This window comes from Felis catus, chromosome E3 (assembly GCF_018350175.1).
Source record: "Felis catus isolate Fca126 chromosome E3, F.catus_Fca126_mat1.0, whole genome shotgun sequence".
NCBI classification, from domain to species: Eukaryota; Metazoa; Chordata; class Mammalia; order Carnivora; family Felidae; genus Felis; species Felis catus.
The window spans coordinates 17,044,105-17,065,186 of record NC_058383.1 but is presented as its reverse complement, the minus strand read 5'-3'; the positions used below and the strand labels follow the sequence as shown (position 1 = coordinate 17,065,186).

Below are 21,082 nucleotides of genomic sequence, written 5' to 3'. Positions count from 1 at the left end.
CAGATAGTGTACAGAAGCCAGGCCAGCCATACAGAAACTCTACGCCCCCCCCCCCCCCAGTTTTCCCACAGATGTGACTGTCAGTTTGATGATTAAGAACACAGGTTTTGGAGCCAAGCCATCTGGGTTCACATTTCAGTCTACCACTTCCTACCCAACTAATTTAAGGCAAGCTACTAAACCTCTCTGGAGCCCTGTAGTTTCTTCCTCTTTAGAATGAGGATGCTAATAATAGTGCCTGTAATAGAGTTGTGAGGCAGTTTGCAGCAATGACATAAATGTTAGAATTTATTTTTTCCCTCAGTGTGTTTGCCCTCCTCTATGCTCCTGATCCCAAATGTTTCTCTCTGTGCTTCAGTTTTTTCACCTTAAAACTTCAGTTCTAACTCTCTTTTCAAATTTGAGTAAATCACTCAGTTTCCCCAATCCTTGGAGAGGCACAATAGTATATGGGCATGAGCACAAGCTCTGGAGCCAGACCATCTGAGTGATTCGTGGTGCTATCACTTCCCAGCTGACTGACAGGGGCAAGTTATTTAACCTCTTGATTTCTTTGTTGCTAAAAAAGGGTGGTTAACAATAAGTATGTCATAAGAGTTATTCGAAGGATTAAAGGAATGTAGATACGTGTCAAGTACATTTAAAATGCCTGTCATATCATAAGTATATATAACTGGAAGCTCTTAAATTATAAGTTTCACTGTTCTCCCATGGTTAGAAGGGGAAATTAGGACACGGAGTTTGGAAGGGCAATGACACACTGTTTGATCAGCACCCCCAACCCAGTTCCCCTAAAATTTCATGTGTCAGCTGCAGCAGCAACAGCAGCAGCAGCAGCAACAACAACAGTAGCAAACTCTGTCCCATGGCAATATTATAAGCTTCTGACCAACTCACTAAACCTCTGGAGTTTGGTGAGGTATTCAGGGCTCTTTGCTCTGCTTCCAGCCTGACCTGCCCCTGCTCCTCCATCCACCTTGAAAACTGAGAGCAACAGCCCTGCACTTGCCTCTCCTGTGGCCTGCTGCAGCCTTGGCCTCTTAGAGACTTTCCCAGCAGTTTCTCACACCTCTTCTCTCCTTCTGGTTTTGTGAAAACCTGACCTTTTATTTCCTCTGTGTGGTGACAAACCATATTCCCCACTTCAGAGTGCTAAAAAAGCCTCAATCTTAACCTAGTTAGTTTCACCTCTGCACATTCATATCTAGCACCAAAACCAGAATTGGCTTCATGTTAAAGGAAGCTTCCATCTTAGAGAAAGAGAGAGGAGTGCACAATGGTGGCAAATGTGCATCCAAATAGTAGGCCAATTCATCAGAGAAGAAGCAAGAACTGTATGGTAGATGGTATTATAGATAAATGTACGGCTGGTCACAAGTATTTCCATGTGAGGAATCAGAGGGGATAGTTTAGATACCCATCCTTTCAAGAGCAGGCTGGGCAACCATGGGAGGTACTAGGTTTAGAGGAAGGTCAGAGGTCAAGGGAGGGCAGGTATTAAATACCTGCTGATCACCATGTAGACAGCATATTTCACAGGGAGCTCCAGCTGGGAGGTGGTCTTGCTGGATGTAGGCTTATTATTCTCACTGGAGAGAGAGGTGGGGGGAGCCCAGTTGGGAAGGAATCCAAGAGAGAAATCTCTGACTGGGGCATGAGATGGAAGAGTGAGGGATACACCTGGACTCACCTGCTTACATTGGCCCTCAGAAACAACTTGTCTCCTAGGGTGGCCTTGTAGGAGACATCAAATGTGATTAGGAAGGTGCCCTGAGAGGAAAAGAATGAAAGAATGGGGATAAGGAAAGTCATGGGGGAGTGAGGGAAGAAAACGGGTAAGGACAAAGGAGCAGAGTGATGAGGATTTGGGGGGAAGCATTCACCTTAGTGCCCTCGTGGAAGATGGGATGGTTGATGCTACAGTTGCTGCTCCTCAGGCTCTCATTCCCTGTGGGCGCTGCCTCACATTCCAGTCGCAGTGGGCGCTGGTGTGGTTGCTTCCAGAGGAGGAAAAGAAATTCAAATATGTTACCCATGTGCATATGTGGGCTAGATATATAACAGTGGGGCATTGCAGAACAGTAGGGAAAAGGACAGACTTTTCAAAAAATGGTCTTAGGAAAATCGGCCTATTCAAAACAAAATAAAACAAACAAAAGAGCAAAACACATTGGATCCCTACCTCACTCCATACATTAAAATAGTCCAGCTAGATAAAAATTCTTAATGTGAAAAGGCACAATTATAAAGCTTTTAAAAGATAATACAGGGGATTATCTTCATAACCTTGGAGTAGGGAAGCATTTCAGACAAGATCCACACATTAAAAAAAAAAAAAAGACAAAGGAAAATATTTGATAAAATTCAACCACAATCAAATTAAGACATTTGGCTCATCAAGAGACACTATACAGAGACTGAAAAGACTGGGAACAGGACTGTAAAATATACTTAATACATATAACTGGAAAAGTATTAGTAACAAGAATATTAAAGAGCTCTTCACAACTAGAAAACTATGGACAACTCAGTAGAAGAATAAGGAAAAGACTTGGACAAGCACTTCCTAAAAGAAGAAATCAAAATGACCAGGAAATGATTACAATTTGCTCAACTTCATTAAATAAATGTAAATTAAAACTTCAAGGAGGTATCAACAGGTAGACAAAGATTTTAAAGTCTGACAATGCCAAGTGTTGGAGTGGATGGAAAGCCACAGGTGATGGAAGTGCAAATAGGTGGAAATGGTTTGACTTTACTTATTATAATTGAAAATATGCATACTCAATGATTCAGAAATTCCATAACTGACATACATCTTCCAGATATTATGCATATGTGTACCAAGATACATGCTCAAGAATAGTCATGGCCAACATCAGAGAACAACGCAAATGACCATCAATTGTGAAATGGGTAAATAAGTTGTGGTACAGTCATACAAAGGGATTCCAAATAGCAATAAAAGTGTTTTACAGCCACAAGGAACAACATGGATGAATTTCACAAACATATGTTGAAGAAATGAATAAATATACAAGAGAACATGTAACATGTTTCCATTCATATAAATTTCAAATATTGGCAAAAACTCACTGGTTTTATCTAAGAAACGGCAATCACTATTCTTACTGTGATCATCAGTTCCTAATATACTTTAGTGATTACCTTCGGGGAGAGAGTGAGGTTATAAGGAAAGGCACAGGGAGGACATCTGGGGGTGCCAGCAGTGTATTATTTCTTGACCTGATGCTAATTACATAGACATTTCATTAATATTATTCATTATACATAAGCTTTATGCACTTCTCACTCTATCTCCCTTCCTCCCTCCCTCCATCCCTCTCTGACTCTGGAACTCTGTGTGTGTGTGTGTGTGTGTGTGTGTGTGTGTGTGTTTATATTTCACCAGAGAAGAATTAAAAGAAAACTACTATAACCCAGAGCAGGGAAGAGATCCCAGCAACTGGAGCCCAAGGGAGCTATTTACCTGGGTTCCTAACACTCGTCGATAGGACAGCCCTGCTGGATAGTAGAAGTTGATCACAGTTCTATAGGAATCCTCACCTTCATTCCACAGAGTCACTGTCACATTAAGCTCCAAGGAGCTCCCTACCACCAGGGTCTGCAGGCTGGAGGAGGAAGGACAAAACTGAAAAAGAGGCTCCATTGGAAATGAGTTGGAATTGGATAGGGGGGAGGGGTGGGACTGTGGGAACTCATGAACTATTGGCTGAGAACACTCCGATCAAAATTTCTTTGTTAGAAGGAGAGCCAAAGGGAAACAAAAGTACATCTCATCCTATGAGGATGGGAGACCCAAAAGCTTAAGTGTCTAGAAATGAAAGCAGATAGAGCTCACCCTGAGGAGATGAGACTGACACTCAGGTCTCCTTCACAGAGGTGATCTTGTCCACAGTTCTTCTCAAAGGGGAGCTGCAGCAAAACAGAATATCTCTTCCCATCCATGTCTCAACCTTTCTTCACTCCCCTCATTAGGAGAACTCCTCCTAATAATGAGTAATACTCATTATTGAGTATTACTGAACACCCACTCTGCACCCAACAGTGTTCTAGACACTGACAAGAAGTGGGGCAGTAGGGAAGGGGCAGTTAGAATATAAAAGAATGATAAGAACTTTGGCTTCAAGGGGCACAGAATTTAGTTGAGGAGTTAAATCCAACTCACATTGGAACAATTATTCAACACTGTTAAGTAACAATAGGGGTGGGTAGGGAGTTAGAAAAACTGGAAACTACAGGTGAATTAGACATGGTTCTTGTACTGATGGAACCCACAATTCTAAAGGACCCACAAAAGTAGATGCAGATTGCTATGATTCCAGTCATGTAACGTTGGTATCACCATGAAGTAATAGGAAGCCAGAGAAGTGATAGATGCTGAATGTGGTTTCCAAAAGAGTGGAAGATAACACTGGAGCTTTGGGGACTAGAGAAGATCTTTGGGGTGGAGAGAAGGAAATGTTTTCCAAGTAGGAGATACCACATGGAAAAAGGAACAGAAGTAGGAATGAGAAAAGTTGGGAAGGATTTGAAAAATGAGAACAAGAGAGTTTATATTGAGATAAAGTGGGCACCAGCTGGGACACGTTGTAAGGGTCTTAGCTAGGCGGGGCCTTGGTAACTGGGTGGAGGCAATTTGGACTTGATGTGGTTGGGAACCAAAATAGGTTTTGAAGCACACAGAGATACAGTGAAAATCAGTACATCCCTGGGATTTCGTCAGAAGACTCACAGAAGCAGTGAAGAGGTCCTGTGAGCCCACAGCCAGCACAGGGCGAAGGTTCTGAGATGAGGGGATGGGCTCCCCAGCCAGGGAGAAGTTGAAGTGTAGGATGATGGGACTCAACACGTCCTCCACACAGTCCTGAGGGAGAATAGGCTTTCAAAGCCCCACTATCCTTCTCCTTACTTTCCACCACTGGCCCTTCTCAACTGCATCCATTTCGTGCTGTCCAGTCAGAATTCTGTGCAAGCTGTTCAGCCAGGTACTCTGGCCTCAACTTTCCTCTCTCAGGTCCCACTCTCCCCACCCTTTCCACCTCACCCGACAGGCAGCAGAGATGCCAGAGATTATCCTTGGGCTCCTTCTCCCCCCACCTTTCCCAGAACCCAAAGTCCTTACTGGTAAAAGCAGCTTAATGGTTTCACAGTAATCCCCCAGCCCCAGGGTTTTTCTTCGAGACAAAGTCCTGTTCTTGGTCTCATCAAAAATGGCACGAGAAATCAGGCGGCTTGGGTCTAATGCCAGATCATACCTGACAGAGCTTTGGACATCACCTGGAGCAGAATGGGAAACAGAAGACGAAAAGTCAAAGAGAACCTCTGAAGTTCTATGTTTTTTTTTTTTTATTCGTGCAATAAATATTTGCTGCGCACTTTCTATGGGTCATGAGATGTAACAGGTGCTGGGGATATAGGTAGAGAAGGAGATAGAGAAATATAGCCCCAAGCTCACAGTCTAGGAAAAGAGATGAGCATGTAGGACTTAATGTCACACCATGATCAACTCAACAGTGGGATCCTCAGTTGTACCAAGGAGGGCTTGCTGGACGTCAGAGGTGCCTCCCTGGGTGGGCCTTGTCTGATCTCTGACCTGGAGGATGAGCAGGGGTTGGTGAAGAATGGGGAAGAGAAAATCCCAGACCATGAGAACGGCGGCTAAGACCAGAAGGGAGAGAGAGGATGGCACATTTACAAAAAGGGAGAGTGGGATGAGGTGAGTTTGGAAGGGCAGAGAGGAGCAAAGCCAGCAAGGACATTGTAGGGAAGGATTTTGGTCTCTCTAAATGCAAGAAGAAAGTGGTTGAAGGGTGTTAAGCAGGAAAGTAAGGAAACTAGATTTGCATTTTAGGAACAATCCCTATAGTTTCTCTATGGAGATAGGGTGGGAGCTGCAAAAAACAGACATGGGAACAGCTCAAAGTATAGGTAGGAAAGGTAGGAGGTGGCTGGGGCCAGTGGGGAGAAATGGGCAGATGTATCCTGGAGATAGAACCTATGGCCTGGGTGTGGGGAGAGGGGGAGAAAAGGGACCCAGGTTTCCAACACTGGCAGCTGGGTGGATGTGGAGGTGGTATTTGGATTCCTGGACCCATTCTCTCCTGACGATAGGGTGGGAACCTTTATGGGGTAAGGGGCTAGATTCACTAGGAAGAAACTCACCTAACTGGTCCAGTGAAATTTTGTGGATAGTGAGACAGACTGTGGCATTTCCAGCTTCCAGAGTGGTGGGCACCTCTTCCCAGCACTGGTACACAGCCTTTGCCACCTCCGAGGGCATGAATCTCATAGTCACCCCCACATTCAGCACTGGCTGACTCCTGAGGGTGCAAAGAGGGGCTGAGGACCTGACTCTGACCTTGGGGAGGAGAACAAGGGAGGGGGCAGCTTTTGAACTGGACACACAGAGGGAAAGGGTGGGATGTGGGGAGTTATCACCTGAGCAGCAGCACCTGTCCCCGGGCCCCCACAGCCAGGTCCACTAGTCCATCCTGGGTGAGGTCCTGACCCCCACTCAGCGACTGTCCGAAATACTGGAGTGTGGGAGAGAGCTGGGAGCTTGCAATCCGCTGGCCAAAGAGGGAAAGGAGAAGTGGAAGTCAAGGGAGGGTCATTTGAAAGGTTTGAGAATAAAGATTTGGAAAGGAGAATACAGTGAATGAAAGTAGAACTGAATGGAAAAATTGAAAAGGAGAAATGAAGGGGTAGGAATGGAAAGCAAGTGTAGTGAGACCCCAGGGAACTCAGACAGAGAGAGGCAAGCTCCTTTGGTCCAATTCATGTGAGGGTACAGGCTAATGACAAAATTAAAGCATAACAATAGAAATATAATAGGTTAATTTACTCATCACGTGTATCTTCCTTCATAAATATTTGATGAACAGAGTACTTAGTACTCCATTGAGTCATCTTTACAAGAAGGCTATGGAGTTTATCATTTAATGTTTCATAGAGGGGAACTGAGGCTCACAGAGGTTAAATCAGTCACTGCCTAAGGCAACACAGCTGACATGACTGGCCAGGCATTTGACCAGGGCCTGCAATCTCTTACCCACTAAACTGCCCACAACAGATTGGAGTCTGTTTGGAGCCAAAGGACAAAAGAGAGATAATTTGCACTTAGCTGGGCCTGGTGAAATTCATGGCAATAAACCCCTAAAAGGAGAATAGCTACTACTAAGGTCCATGACAAGAGGCACAGGGCCATCAGGCACATCTAAGACATGGGAAAGGAGGTGGAACTGGAAGAGGCTTCAGAGAGGGGCCTCACCTGGCTGTGGGAGGGCCTGATGCCCAGTTCTGAGGTTCCATGAAATAGGTAGACAGCACCCCGGTTTTCTTGCTCTCCTGGGGCACCGATGGCGACGTCTGTCAGTTTGTCCCCATTCGCATCCCCCAGAACTGTCAAGGCTGCCCCAAAGCGGCCCCAGGGGTGGCCCTGCTCCCCACAGAGAATGACCTCACACTGCCACCTAGCCTTCTGCAGAACAAAACCAGTGTCATGCCCCAACCCAGACAACCCCTCCACCCCACTCCCAGGCCCCACCCAGCCCAGGTCTCATCAGACACTCACCCCCTGGGGCAAGTGGCACACGGACACCTGGCCCCCCCACGCCGGCTTGTAGTAGTGTGGAGCCCCAATGAGGACAAGGTCAGAGCTACCATCTCTATCCACATCCACAGTACAGAGGGAGGCCCCAAAGTAGGAGCCAATCTGGAGGGCAGAGCGTGAAGTCACCCTGCCTGCCTGCCCCCTGCCACCAGAACCTTACCCCGTGGTCCCCCAAACCCCTTCATCTCCTCCCTCTCCATCCTTGGACACCCTGCCACCCTCATGGTCCACTCTGGATTCCTCTACACCCAACCTGGGTCCCTGCAACTTCAGCCTTTGGCTTCCATTGTCCGGACTCCCGGGTGAAGAGGACAACCTTCCCAGTATGCTGATGGCGGGGAGCCCCCAGGATCAGGCTCTTCACCCCCTTCCAAAAGGCCAGCTCGGTGGAGTAACCTGGGGGGGGGGCAGGCCTCAGCACAAAATCTTCCTCCCCATCCCTTAAGCTCCTGCCCTTTCCAGGCAGCTCATCTCCTCCCGCCTGTGCCCCCAACCACAGCTTTTTCTCACCCAGGTAAGAGTCCCTCATGTCCACGTTCTCTTGAGACACACTGATGAAAGTGGGGCTCATATTTTGGGGGTATAGGAAGGCACCTCCAGACCAGCTGAAGCTCCCCACAGCCCCCAGAACTGGTCCATCCTGGGAGGAAAGGATTCCAGGGCTAAGCAGTTTTGAGTCAAAACAAGGCAGCCTATTCCAAAGCAATGCCTGCTACCAACTCCACTCATTATTTGGAATTCTCTTTTCCTTCCCCAGTCCTGTCCAGCAGCTTCAATCCCTGACTCCTAATGTCTCTCTCAGTCCATCCCCAGTGCCGCTGCTCCAGTAAGTCCCAGCTCTTCTCACCCACTGCCCTTTCTGCCTCCTACTGTGTTCTTCTCTGCTCCACCCTCCTCAGTGTTAGGTTTCCTCAGACCAAATATATAGCCATCACCCAGCTGGCAACCCAAGATGGCTCCCTGTCACCAAGACCCTGAGGATGGTATCTCAGGTCCTCCCCAGACAAACCTGTGGAGTTGCTCTATGCTTTGAACACACCAAGTGTTTGACCTGGACACCTCTCCTCTCTTTCTGAGACGCAACTCCTCTCTTGGGAAGAGTCATCCTCAAAGCCACCTTCTCTGTGAGGTCTTCCTTGGCTCCCTCGGGGAGTGATAGGTGTTTCCTACTCTGCATACCTTGCTTATTGCCTTTCTAAACTTTTGACTATAGATAATTTAGAACATATACAAAAGTAGAAAGAAATGCACAATGAACTCATAAGTACCCAGGTTCAATGATCAATTCATTACCAACCTCGATTCATTTCTATGTCCCTCCAACTCACCCCCAAAACTCTTTTGAAGAAAATCCCTCTGGATATTTTTAACACACATCTACTTTCACATAAGTCATGCTATTTTGTCATTTCTTTGGTCTGCATGATCTGGCCTTTCCCATCTCCCCACCCACTCCTTCCCTGCTGCCCCTCACTCACCCTGCTCCAGCTATGCTGTCCCTTTTATCTCTCTAGTGCAGTAACCTTGTTCATGCTTCAGGACCTTTGCACTTGCCTTTTCCTCTCCCTGGAGCAATCTCTCCCCAGATTTTCCCACACCTATCCCTTTCTCATCATTCACCCTCGGTTGTTATTCCTCAGGCCTCCTCTGATCATCTCTCTTGCTCTCTTCTAACACTGAGCATAATCTGAAGATCTTTTGTTTGTGTTTATTGTCTCCTCCCACTGTATATGTGCTCTGTGTGAGAGCAGGAACCTTGGCTATCCTGTTCTCTGCCGTGCTCCTAGCACCTACATACACTGCCTATATGTCTCTCTCTAAACGGACAGTGACCTTGAGGACAGGATCTCCTTCTTATTTACTTCTGGGTCCCAGGACCCAGCACAGGGCTGGCCCAGGATTGGTGCCTGAGACCTGTTTATCAAGCATATGCTCCACCTACCATGGTGAGCACTGAACTGAAGCCTTCTTGTGACATCTCATGCTGGAAGGAGCTACTTGTCCTCGACTGGGTTCCTGTGGGAAAACAGGCCACTTAGGCTCTGGGGACCATGAGACCACAAGGGCTTAGAAGGAGAAGAATGAGTCTGGGTCTCAGGTTCTGGGGCACAATTTTGGGTGACATGTGAATAGGGATGGACCCTCAGAACTGTAGGGAACAATCGGGTTGGGAACCTTTGGATTCCAAGACCCAGGCTCGCCCTGTATTTACCCTCCACTGCAAAGATCTTCTCCTGCAGCTGCTTCTGGATGCTGCTGAGTGCTGCAAAGTTGTCCACCTTGAACACGTGATCCTGAGAGGGCACTGAGCCAATGGTGTTCAGCTCCTCCCTGGCAGTGGGTTCCTGGAAAGCATCTCCCACCTGTGGCAGAGAGGCAGCTGAGGAGGAGCCCACCAGCCTTTCTGCATGAGTGAGATGCAGTCTCAGTCTGAGAGAGCCACGAGGAAGAGGACGTACCCCAATGGCATAGCGAATGATGCCAGCTTTCTCTGCCAGGGGCATGACATCACTGTATTCCAGGGGGTCTTTGTATTTCTGCCCATCTGTGATGACAATGAGAATCTTCTTGGCACTTTCACGGGCACCATTCCTACTATGAAACAGTTCTTTCCTGTCAAGGAAGAAAGGGAGTTGGCTCTCCTGAGATGAAACTGATTTTGAAAAGAAATCATTTGCAGCTCTAGAAGGTCATCTGGGGAGACTTTGGTGTTCTGGTACCCTTTGACTTTACCAGGAAAAATGTTAAGAAAATGCCTCAGCTACGGGTGCCTCGGTGGCTCAGTTTGTTTGGTGTCAGACTTTGGCTGAGGTCATGATCTCACATCTCATGAGTTGGAGCCCCACATGGAACTCTGCACTAACAGCCTAGAGCCTGCTTGGATTCTCTGTCTCCTTCTCTCTGCCCCTCCCCCAATCTCTTTCTTTCTCTCTCAAAAATAAATGAAAACTTAAAGAAAATAAATAGTCTCAGCCCTTTCTGAAAGCCATACAATGATTATTAAGAACAATAATAAATGTACTCCTATGTCTTGTTCTAAAAATCCTGCCATTTATGGAACCTCATTTCCAGGAGACAGTGTGGTTCAGAGTAGGAGCTTTGGATTCAGACACTTGGTCAATTGCTTTACCTCCCTGAACCTCTGCTTGTCTTCGTGGAATATGAGAATAAGAATTGTGCCATAGTTCATCTTCAATGTTGGCCCCAGTGTGCCACATTGATTCCCTTCCCATATTGAATCTGACCTGTGACTTGTTTTAATCAGTAGCATGAAATGGAAATGACACTATTCTAGTTATGGGCTTAAAAAGCCTTGGTAGCTCTTGCACTTTGGGGAACAAAGTTGGTAGGGGAATGCCTTGTTCAGTGTTTCTCCAGCACCACCCCTAGAGTGGTACCCTGGGGTGCACAAGTCAAAGATCCCAGACATTCACCCAGTTCTTTCCCAGAAGAACCACATCTTCTGTTCTGGCCCCACCACCTAAGCCATTTCTTCATGGTCTGCCTAGCACCCAATGCTGGACAGGCACATGGTAAGCACCCAGTTAATGCAGAGAACTCACATAAATGAGGATGTGGGGGTAGAGGGATGTGAGTGAGGAGACAGGCAGAACACACTTGGCAACAATTCCTGACTCTCTGCCAGGGATGTCAAAAAGGGGTGCACCATTTTCTGGATAAAACTCTAACCACTTGTCCAGCACTTCATGTTCAGAAGCACCTCATGCATCAGATCTCATGTAATCCTTACAACCAAGATGTACGTTTTTCCTCATTTGACAGTTTACTGAGACTTAGATTCAGTAACTTCCAGTGTTGCCCAGGTTATCAGCAGGGAGCCAGAATGAGAACTCTGATTGAACCAAAGCTTATGTCTCTGCTGCCCCAGGTGGAGTCAGAATCTAGCCAATCCAAGGCCGGCAGAGAGGAAACACACTACAGAAGAATCCCACACTATATCGGGGGGAACACTCCAGGGAGGACAGCCCCTCCACTCCCCTTTAGAGCCCCTTTCTCCAGAACTTCCTAGAGCTGTGCAGACCAGCATGAGGAAGTGGTGTGGCAGTGTGTCCAAATGAGGCAGAAGGGAGAACTTACACTACTTTCAGGATGCCTGTGGCTGTAAAAGTCAGGCCTTTTAGTTGTCTGATGGGATCCACGAGACTCTGAGGGCTTGAGCTTCTCTGGAATTTAGTGAAGGTGAAGTGGATCTCCAGATGGTTGGAGTACTGCATGAGTGAGAACTGCAAAGACCAAGAGACCCTGGGTCTCAGGAGTTATTTTTAAATTAACTTTTATTTTGGAATAATTTTGGATTTACAATTTCCATGTGTTTTTTGAGGCTAAAACCCAGGAGGAAATTGGCCCAAAAAGAAAACTAGGAAATCAAAACCAAATAATGCTTCTTTCATACTTTGGAAATACTGCAATATTTGTTAAAATAAGATTTTTTTAAAACTTTCATAACATATGAAATAAACTTGTAGGCTATATTTCCTCACTTCTCAAGAATTCATACACACATGTACACTAATTAGTGAGAAATAAAATAAGAGAAATCATGAGTTGCATGGAAAACACAACAAAGAAATCATTAAGTATTTGGCCAAGGTATCTTCAGTCTAATTTCATAGCAAAACTATTTTTGCAATCCTTTCAATGCTTTTTAACAGTAAAAAAAACATATTTCCTGGGCCATATAAAGACATATTAAATGTCACAGGGGAATTTCCTCAGGTAAGGGCACAAATCAGCCCTGCACTGAGACCTTAGCCTTATCATGGCATAGGTCCACTGAGCCCACCCCCAGCAATGCCAGGCCTCCTCCTAGGTTGGCCTTTCCCAAAGGCAGCCACTACCACCCGCCCAGCACTCCCCAGGTCTCAGGGACCCAATCTTCACCAGTGTGTTGGTGCCCTCAAACTGTCCCATCACAGCTATGACAAAGTCCTTCATCTGCTTAAAGTCCCTTTGGTCAATACTTCCAGAGCCATCAATCAGGAAGACAATGTCCATCTCTTGACTTGGACACTCTGTAGAGAAGGAGGAAGGAATCAGAGATGCTAGTGTGGGGCCCAGCCATCTCCCAGGACCCAGAAACCTTTTCTGCTCCACAGACTTACAGTGTCATTCCTGGATTAGGAATCAATTCCCACCAAGTTTCCAGCACCCTCCACTGCCCAAAATTTAAGAAACCAACCAACCAAAGAGAGAGAGAGAGAGAGAGAGAGAGAAACACAAAGAGAGAGGCAAACAAGAAACAGACTTTTAACTATAGAGGACAAACTCTTGGTTACCAGGAGGGAGGTGAGTGGTGGATGGGTGAAATAAGTGATGGGGATTAAGGAGCACACTTGTCATGATGAGCACCAGGTGATACATGGAATTGTTGACTCACTATTTTGTACATCTGAAACTAATATAACACTGTGTGCTAACTATACTGTAATTAAAATTAAAACTTTATTTTAAAAAGCATTCTAACCACAAAAGAAAAATCTGTTGCCCAAGCCCCTTCCCCCTCATCAGGGTCCCTATTGCTTCCCACCTTCCACAAGGCCTAGAACATGGAGGAGGAAGGAAAGGACAGAGACAAGGTGGGCTCCTCATTCGCTTAGTCAACAAATATTTATTGAATACACACTCTAGGAATGTTGTAGAGCACAGGGGAAAGCAATTTATGAAAGTGATTCAGAGTGTGTATTCTGAGCATGCCTGGGCCCAAATCCCAGCTCTTGCATCTACTAGTGGTCAATTCAAGCAAGTTATGTAACTTCACTGGGCTTCAGCTTTCCCCATCTGTAACATGGAGATAATAATAGTGCCTAACACATGGACTAGGATAAAAAGTAATATGTGTATAAAATGCTTAAGATTGGGCCTGGCCCCCCATAAAGGTTAGCTCCTATCACCATCATCACCATGTGCCAGGCATTGTTTCAGGCCCAAAAACACACCTGCATGGATGCTAAGTTGTGCCACCAAGACACACCCCCTATCAGGATGGAGGTGCTTATTATCAGCTGCAGGTAGTTGGCTGTTGATGGCTCCCAGCTGATAACTAAGCATCAGGAGTTGCCCACAGTTACACCTCCTGCTCCTGGGGGCAACCTGCATGCAGTCATGTTCCAAGCTTCTCTGAGTTGGCTGAAGCCTCTGTTCTGATCCATCACAGTCCACCCTCTTTCTCTAATGAGTCCTGCTTCCTTCATGCTCTCAGAAGTATTGCTGCTGAGAATATTCCCAAATGAGACACAGAGTTCATTTCTCAGGAAATCTGGTCTAAGTCCATAGTTTTAGAAAAGATACCATCCCTGCCTTCATGGAGCCCACACAGGGTAAAGACACACCTTATACCCATGAACAAATAAGACATTTCAGACCAACCCCAAACTCACATAAAGTGTGTGGCTTGTGTAAAGGACACAGTTGGTGCCTACACCAGTGCCTCACATCCTGTGTTGCTCTCAGTGTGGTAAGAGATCAGGCCACCACAGACAGCAATGAGGCATGATGCTGAACTGTGGCAGCTGGCCTCCTGCCACTGAAACAAAAATACTTTCTCCTCACTCCCCACACCTCCCCCATCTCGCCTATTCAACAAGCTGGTGCTTCACCCATGCTGAAAAGAAATGGAAGATCACTTTCCTCTCTGCTTCCTTGACCAGAAAATTCAGCCCTCCACATGGCTGGCCAAGAAGCCCTAAGGTGCTCCCCTTCTCACCTGTTATCTCCCAACAGCTGGGTAGCTGAAGTTCCCTGTCCCCACATCTTTCACTTGTGTGCACTTGTTAGCTGGACCACAAAACCACCCACCATATCCTCTCTCAGGCCAGCCCAGTGGCAAGTTCCCTCACAATATCACTTATGTTCTTTGTTCCTTTTATTATATCCACTGGGCTCCCAACAGCAGGCACCAGGCTATAGCTGAGCACTGCCTGAGAAAAGACAGGTTAACATCAGGAAAGGTTGGTTTCATCTCTGAGCTTTGTTACTTCCAAACAGTGGGAACTCAGCTCTCTAAGACTCAGTTTTCTTGCTTGTGAGACAGGGATCATCCTGTCTACCAACCAGAAACTATGAGGATGCAATAAAAATGCACATCACACATCCAGCACTGTCTGGCACGCAGTCCCTTCATCCTCTACTCAAACTTGCCTTGCTTACACCAGGCTTATGTGCCTAAGTTCCATTTTCAACAAGCATCCCATCTCATGAGCCATGGAGACATCTAGAATAAAGGCTGAAATGCCACATCCTCTATTTTGACTGCACAGACATCCAAGGCAGTTCATGGCACCCCCAAGACTCCTGGACACCCCTCCTCCACTCTCTCTGTCCCCTCTGTAGACTCTGCTCTCACAGTTTGATTGAGAGGTGTTTCTGCTGCTATTTCACCTTTGCCTAAAATCCCACCATGCCTGGTATCATGGTTTCTCTAGTCCAAAGCATTGCTCTCAGTCAGCACCTCGAGTGCCCCTGGCTCTCACTTGGAGCCCAGTATCTCTTCTGATGCCACAGAGAAAAGAGTTTACCTGTATCTTCCTCCTAGTCTAAGCACATGGTTCTAGCTAGCTAGAATATCAGTCATAACAGTAGTCACATATTATGTGCCAGGCAGAGGTCTAAGTGTATATATATATATATATATGTATATATATATATAATCTTTTAATCCTCATAACCACCTTGATTATTAAGACCCAGTTGACCAAAGAGGAAATGAAAACCAGGGAATTAGGTCACTTGCCCAAGGACACAGAAGACAGACTTATTCAGAATGCCTCTCAGAGAGATGATGTTCAGTGTCCCTGGCATCACTCTCTGTGGAAGACATCAGCAACAAAATGTGCATCACATTTTCCATGGCCCTAACATTTGCTCCCTTTAGAAACTCATCAGTGAGTGATCAGGAATGGCCTCATACTTGGATCCCTGGATCTATCATCCTCACCACATTTTCGACCATCCAAGGCCTTTCCTTTGAAAGCCCAAGAAGCATCTCTGCACCTGTTGGCAACTGTGAGGTCCTCATGCCTCCTTTTCCCCTCGGCCAGCTTAGAGAACCTGTTGTAAGCTGCCCTTCTTACGAGGCCAGACCATGTTCCCAGACCTTCTTGGGCTCACTGAGGCCTCTGGGAAGAGGCCATGAGCACAGGAAGCCAAGACCATAGTCTCAGGCTCTGCCCACTCCTCTGTGCCAGTATGTGTATAAAACAGAAATGCTGTCTCTAAAGGGACCTACTTGGCAGGGCAGCAGGCACTGTCCGAATGGTCTGCAGGTGGGAGCCCAACAGGAAGCAAAAGCCTTCTGCATACATATTCTCCCCACAGGCTCTGTGCATGGTTGGGCCGCAGGCCTAGAGGCAGAGACCTGTGTGAGCAAAGGGGCCCCAGAATTCTCCATATTCTTCTCCCCCAGCCCAAGCCTCCTCTGGCCCCTGATCCTGCCCTTGTGACCCTTCTATGACCCAGAGAAACTCACCAGCAGCCAGGAGCGATTGGTGGAGGCTGCCAGGGACAGGCCCAGGGACATGTTCACGGCCTCTGGTGGCGCTGAGGGCAGATACACATGATCATACTCATGGGCACACCCTCATTTGGGGGAGAATCAGGACTAGAGGCCAAGGAGAGACATTCTTGTACAGGAGGATTGAGGGCCCCAATTCCCAGGTGGAGTCACTCACTGTGCAATGATATAGGTTGACATAGGCCAGTGGCAGCTGCACAGTCATACAACCGTCCTGTCCGGTTGACCGCCACCACCTCCAGGGGGGCTCCCACCACGAGTCTGGAGGCACAAGCATGACATATAGTTGTATGAGGGGTAAGGACACAGGGCGCTTCAGGTGAGGAAGTATCCCCATGTAACAAGGAAGTGAGAGTTTGAGAGGGAAGCTCTTGGCATTTGCCACTCATGAGGCTATTCAAAAAGGAGAGCTTCAGTTTAACCCACATGTGCTGAAGGACTATGCTGGACTTTTTGTTTGTGTATGTGTGAGGATACATAAATAAATTTGTATTTATATATACAAATGGTTTGAGTGCTGTTTTTTAACATTAACCAAAAATAAATATATTCAAAAGAAAAACATTTTCCAGCCATGAGTAAGTGCATTTTGTTTCTGGGGTACCATCATTCTGAGCCACCCAAGAAATAGATCACCTCAAGTTACATGGAAAAAAAGAACTTTTTTATATTAAATATAACTTATTGTCAAATTGGTTTCCATACAACACCCAGTGCTCAATCCAACAGGTACCCTGGAAAAAAATTAAAGGTTATTTATTTTTGAAAGAGAGAGAGCATGAATGAGCTGGGGAGGGGCAGAGGGGAGGGGAGACAGAATCCCAAGCATGTTCCGTGCTGTCAGCACAAAGCTGAATGTGTGGCTCTAAGCCACAAACTGTGAGATCATCTCCTTAGCCAAACTCGGATGCTTAGCTGACTGAGTCAGCCAGGCACCCCTACATGGAAAAATTTTAAGCCATAAGGTATCAAAACAAAAAGATTATTCTGTAATTAATTGGATAATTTAAATATAACATAAGCAATTTGAGTTGGACAACTTAAAGCAAAAGCATCAGACTCCATATCAATATCTACAGTCATATAAGTGCAAAAATTTATTTATAAAACCTTTTTGAGGAGAGAATTTTTTAATTTTTAAAAAATGTTATCTCTGCCAACAATCTCTCCACTCAGATGAGAAAACTAGACAAATATTTGTGTGTTTTTAACTAATTAGCCAGGCAAACCACATTAGGTTAACATTTAAATCTTCCTTCTAGAAAGCTATTCCTTTATGGAAAGCTGAGATCCTTGTGGGTCTAACACTTGCTGATGAAAACCTAAATAGATGGTTAGAGATGTAGCAGTTTGGGACCTGCTGGCATAAATGGATGAGCAAACTTTTCATCTACATGTTTTTCTTTACCCTATCTGTTCCTGATTCATAGGCTTGGTCTTTTCAGCGTTTGGGTTGTGTTTCAACAGACAACAGGAAAAACAATAGCTTTGTAGCAATCAGCATGTCATCCAGTCTATATATTTACTTTTTTGTAAATACTGGTGAACAGCAGTCAATCAATAGTTTATAGATGTGTGTGTGCATGTGTGTGTGTGTGTGTGTGTGTGTGTGTGTGTGTAACTGATGGTGATGGAAGTGGGACAGTGGCTATCTTTGAATTTGTTGGATTTTGAGTGATCAGAAAAGGCCTAAGGGAATCCAGGGGAGTGGACCTGAGGATGTTCTGTACCTGGATCCAGGCGGCAGCTACCTGGGTATACACATATGAAAAATTTATTGAGTTGGACCTTCCAAGATTGGGCACTTCAGTTTTTGCCCTGTATATTTCAAAATAAACAAACAAACCAAAAAAAAAAAAACCCATAACTCTGACATCTGGCATTTTCTTCCATGCCCCAGCCTGCCAGCTGGGTGAGGAAGGGGGATGGATGTGCTTTTAGAACTCAGTGACCTCAATATGCTACTTCTTGGCCAATTAAATCTTCTTGTATTCTCAGGCTCATTGCCAACTTGACCTCCTCTGTGAAGCCTTCCTAGAATTCCCTCCTGGGTTTGATCTCTTCCTTCTTATGCCTCCAGATTTCCGTTATACTTGCATCACATTGGGACTTTAACAACTTGGGTCCCTGCTGCTGGGACCTGAGAATGTGAGTTTCTGGAAGCAGGGTGAGGTACATCATTGACAGTCCCAGTGTGAAATAAAAATGTGGGCCTTTTGTTCTGGGAGAAAAAAAGGTTTTTTCCCTTTTTTTCCTCCCCATGATCCTCCTCTTTACCTGTCCTGTCTTTACCTGTTTGCTATTTAGTGTTGAATTCCCCAAGGCACAGGGATTTTCCCAGGGCCAGTGCAAACCCCACAGACTGGGCAAACTGTGCACAGCCAACCTTGACCTTGCCTAACTCATACCAGGGGCTGAGGGCAGGAGGGGTCACTGGATAGGTGTGGGGAAGCAGGAAGCAGGAAGCTAAGAACCACTCCACAGAAGGCTAGACTGCATGTGAGCCAAAGCTCCAAGCCTCCAGCACATCTCCACTTCCCCATCAATCTTAAATACCACACACAAATGCTAAGATCAATTCTTAATAATTTCAAGAAGAAGACTGCAAAACATTATTACAAGTGCAAGGGTAACTGTACTGGTCACTTACACTGGTCACATGCCACAAAGCGAGACCTGTCTGGAGGAGATTCAAGATCTCCCTCCTGAAGGAGTGTCTTGTCCAGAGTTTGTGGCCCTTCCTGGGACCGTGAATAGTTGGCAGTAGTGGTGTCAGTGGTGTCAGACTTTGCCCATGCTGCCCTTCCTCCAGATACCTCCTAACCCATGTTCATCCATTTGCCTGAAGGCTGAAGGGGTGAGGGTGGGGAGAGTGGGCAGGGCTTACCTCGATCTGCCAAACTGGGCCACACTCTGTCCAAAGCTAACTCCATCCTCTTGAAAGACCATGGGCTCCTCCACATCCAAGTTGAACCCATAATAAGAAGCAATGACTGAGGAATATGGAGAGGGAAGTGAGGGTGGGAGGAACAGTCAGAGAAGCCTCATCTCCTCTGGATACCTGACTTTTGGGATCTTGATGCCCACCCCAGTCCAGCTCATCTTCCCAGGAGAAGGGTGTTCTTTTTGTTTCCTGATTTGCCATCTGTGTGGCTCCTGTCTCTCCCTTCCTCAACAATAATCAAACCACAATACAAAGGGCAACAATCCAGAGAAATGCCCCCTCAAGGATATTTCAAAGGACATGTACAACCTGAAATTGAGCCTGTCACCTCATGGTATGTTAGCTCAAGAATGTCCCTTATGATAATACAATTCATTTCCTAAACTGAGACCTTCTGAGAATGAAAGGGACACCACTAATAATTACATCATGGTCCACCCTAAGGTCCAGATGGGGAAACAGACTTAGAATTTTTTGATTAATTATTTATTCTTATGTGTTTCCCATGCCCCCCTTCCTTGGTGCTAGGCTCTAAGACAACAAGGACTGCAACCATCTTGTGTTGGTGCCTGAGGCAGTGCCTGGCCCTTAACAGGTGACTAATTACTATTTGTTGGCTGACCCAGAACTGCACAGGAAGTCCCTGGTATAGCCAGGATTCCAACCCACTCTCCTGATCCTTCACATTCTCCTCTCTGGTGACTAAGCTCAAAAACCTCAGTGGAAGGCCCCCTACATTTCAAGGGCTTTTCCCACAACTCTCACTCCTAGACAGCAGGTTTCTTCTCCATTTCTACTAGAATTCCCAGCTGTCTCTGGATTGAGGAGTCAACTCCAACCCCAAAGTAGGGAAGCTCTAAGAATATAAAGCCTTAGGCCAGGATGTGACAGGCAAGGTCCAAACAACTGAATCTTGGGGTTCTGGGAAAAGGCCAGATGTTGAAGGTGCCATAATCCTACCATGGCCACATGCAAGGGAGCTTCACATCCCAAATCTCCTCAAAGGATGATTCTATTTCTGAGTCTGAAAAAAGAACCTATGACCAGACAAGTAGGATGATGCCAAAAGTCTCAGACTGAAATGTCTCAGAGGCCAAGAGGGTGACATCAGTGAGTGAAGTGGGTGGTGTGAGTACCAGGGAATTATGGGCACTTAGAGCATGTGGCCCTTTTAAAGGAGGTAAGCATTACCAGGGTCTAGAATTCAGAGCTCCAGACCTTCCCATTTCTCAAGAGAAGCTGAAAGTCTGGATTTTTGTGTGGAATCTGATTTTTGACTGACACACAAATGATTTCAAATGACACAGAAATGTGATCTTGTTACAGGTTCAATTTCTGGACTATTCTCTTGGCAGTCGTGGAACAACCTACCTGAAATCAAAACCAAGGACCAAGGATGAGATATCCAAAGTTTCCCCTCCCTAGTGACTTCTATGGCTTTCCCCCCTGGGGCTCTGAGGCTGACTCCTGTCAACCATACCACCACACACACACACACACACACACACACACACACACACACACCAGGGGCCTGACAGAAGGTGGGGAGAAGCCTTGGGGAATGTGGAGAAGTAGCTTATTCTCCACCCAAACTTAGCCTATGAGTCCATCTTATCTCATCTTTGCTCAGGTTATGACCCTCCCCTGATTCCAAGCCATTCCTCTTTCCACACCAGAATCTAGACACTAAGGCACTCCCTTGCCTCACCTCCTCCACAGAGCTATATGAGCTGACCACCAGCCCCAGAATGCCCTATCAGACAGAGATGCCCCCGCCCAGACCTCTTCCAGCTCTGAGGTCCCACTTACCACCTAAGAGGAGCATAATTCCAAAAGCCATCATTGAGCAGCGTATTGAAGGAGGCGTGAAGAGCCGAGCAGTAGAGCACTGAAGGATGCTCAGTGTCCTCGGGGAGAATTAAAATAATGACTCAGGCCTTCAAGTGACAGAAGGAGGGGCATAGTGAGGAAG

General features: G+C 46.2%; 1 protein-coding gene across 4 annotated transcripts in view; it reads right to left on the bottom strand.

Moving 5' to 3' along the window:
• The window catches only part of LOC101087216 (integrin alpha-D-like), a 30,131-nt gene extending 9,049 nt beyond the window's left edge, over positions 1-21,082 (bottom strand). Inside the window, exons 1-23 of one of the 4 annotated variants that reach the window (XM_023246717.2) lie at positions 20,920-21,075; positions 19,054-19,159; positions 16,324-16,427; positions 16,122-16,192; positions 15,882-15,996; positions 12,539-12,669; positions 11,735-11,880; positions 10,096-10,249; positions 9,849-9,999; positions 9,579-9,652; positions 8,147-8,276; positions 7,890-8,032; positions 7,598-7,738; positions 7,295-7,504; positions 6,463-6,593; positions 6,187-6,344; positions 5,147-5,301; positions 4,757-4,888; positions 3,863-3,936; positions 3,491-3,632; positions 1,884-1,997; positions 1,691-1,770; positions 1,506-1,589 (exon numbers count right to left, since the gene is read on the bottom strand). In XM_023246717.2, the coding sequence (XP_023102485.1) occupies positions 1,506-1,589; positions 1,691-1,770; positions 1,884-1,997; positions 3,491-3,632; positions 3,863-3,936; positions 4,757-4,888; positions 5,147-5,301; positions 6,187-6,344; positions 6,463-6,593; positions 7,295-7,504; positions 7,598-7,738; positions 7,890-8,032; positions 8,147-8,276; positions 9,579-9,652; positions 9,849-9,999; positions 10,096-10,249; positions 11,735-11,880; positions 12,539-12,669; positions 15,882-15,996; positions 16,122-16,192; positions 16,324-16,427; positions 19,054-19,159; positions 20,920-20,953 (2,780 nt within the window). In that variant the 5' untranslated portion in view covers positions 20,954-21,075. Of the gene's footprint in view, positions 1-1,505; positions 1,590-1,690; positions 1,771-1,883; positions 1,998-3,490; positions 3,633-3,862; positions 3,937-4,756; positions 4,889-5,146; positions 5,302-6,186; positions 6,345-6,462; positions 6,594-7,294; positions 7,505-7,597; positions 7,739-7,889; positions 8,033-8,146; positions 8,277-9,578; positions 9,653-9,848; positions 10,000-10,095; positions 10,250-11,734; positions 11,881-12,538; positions 12,670-15,881; positions 15,997-16,121; positions 16,193-16,323; positions 16,428-19,053; positions 19,160-20,919 lie in introns of all 4 variants that reach the window. The other 3 variants (XM_045047833.1, XM_045047832.1, XM_045047835.1) reach the window with 3 other exon arrangements.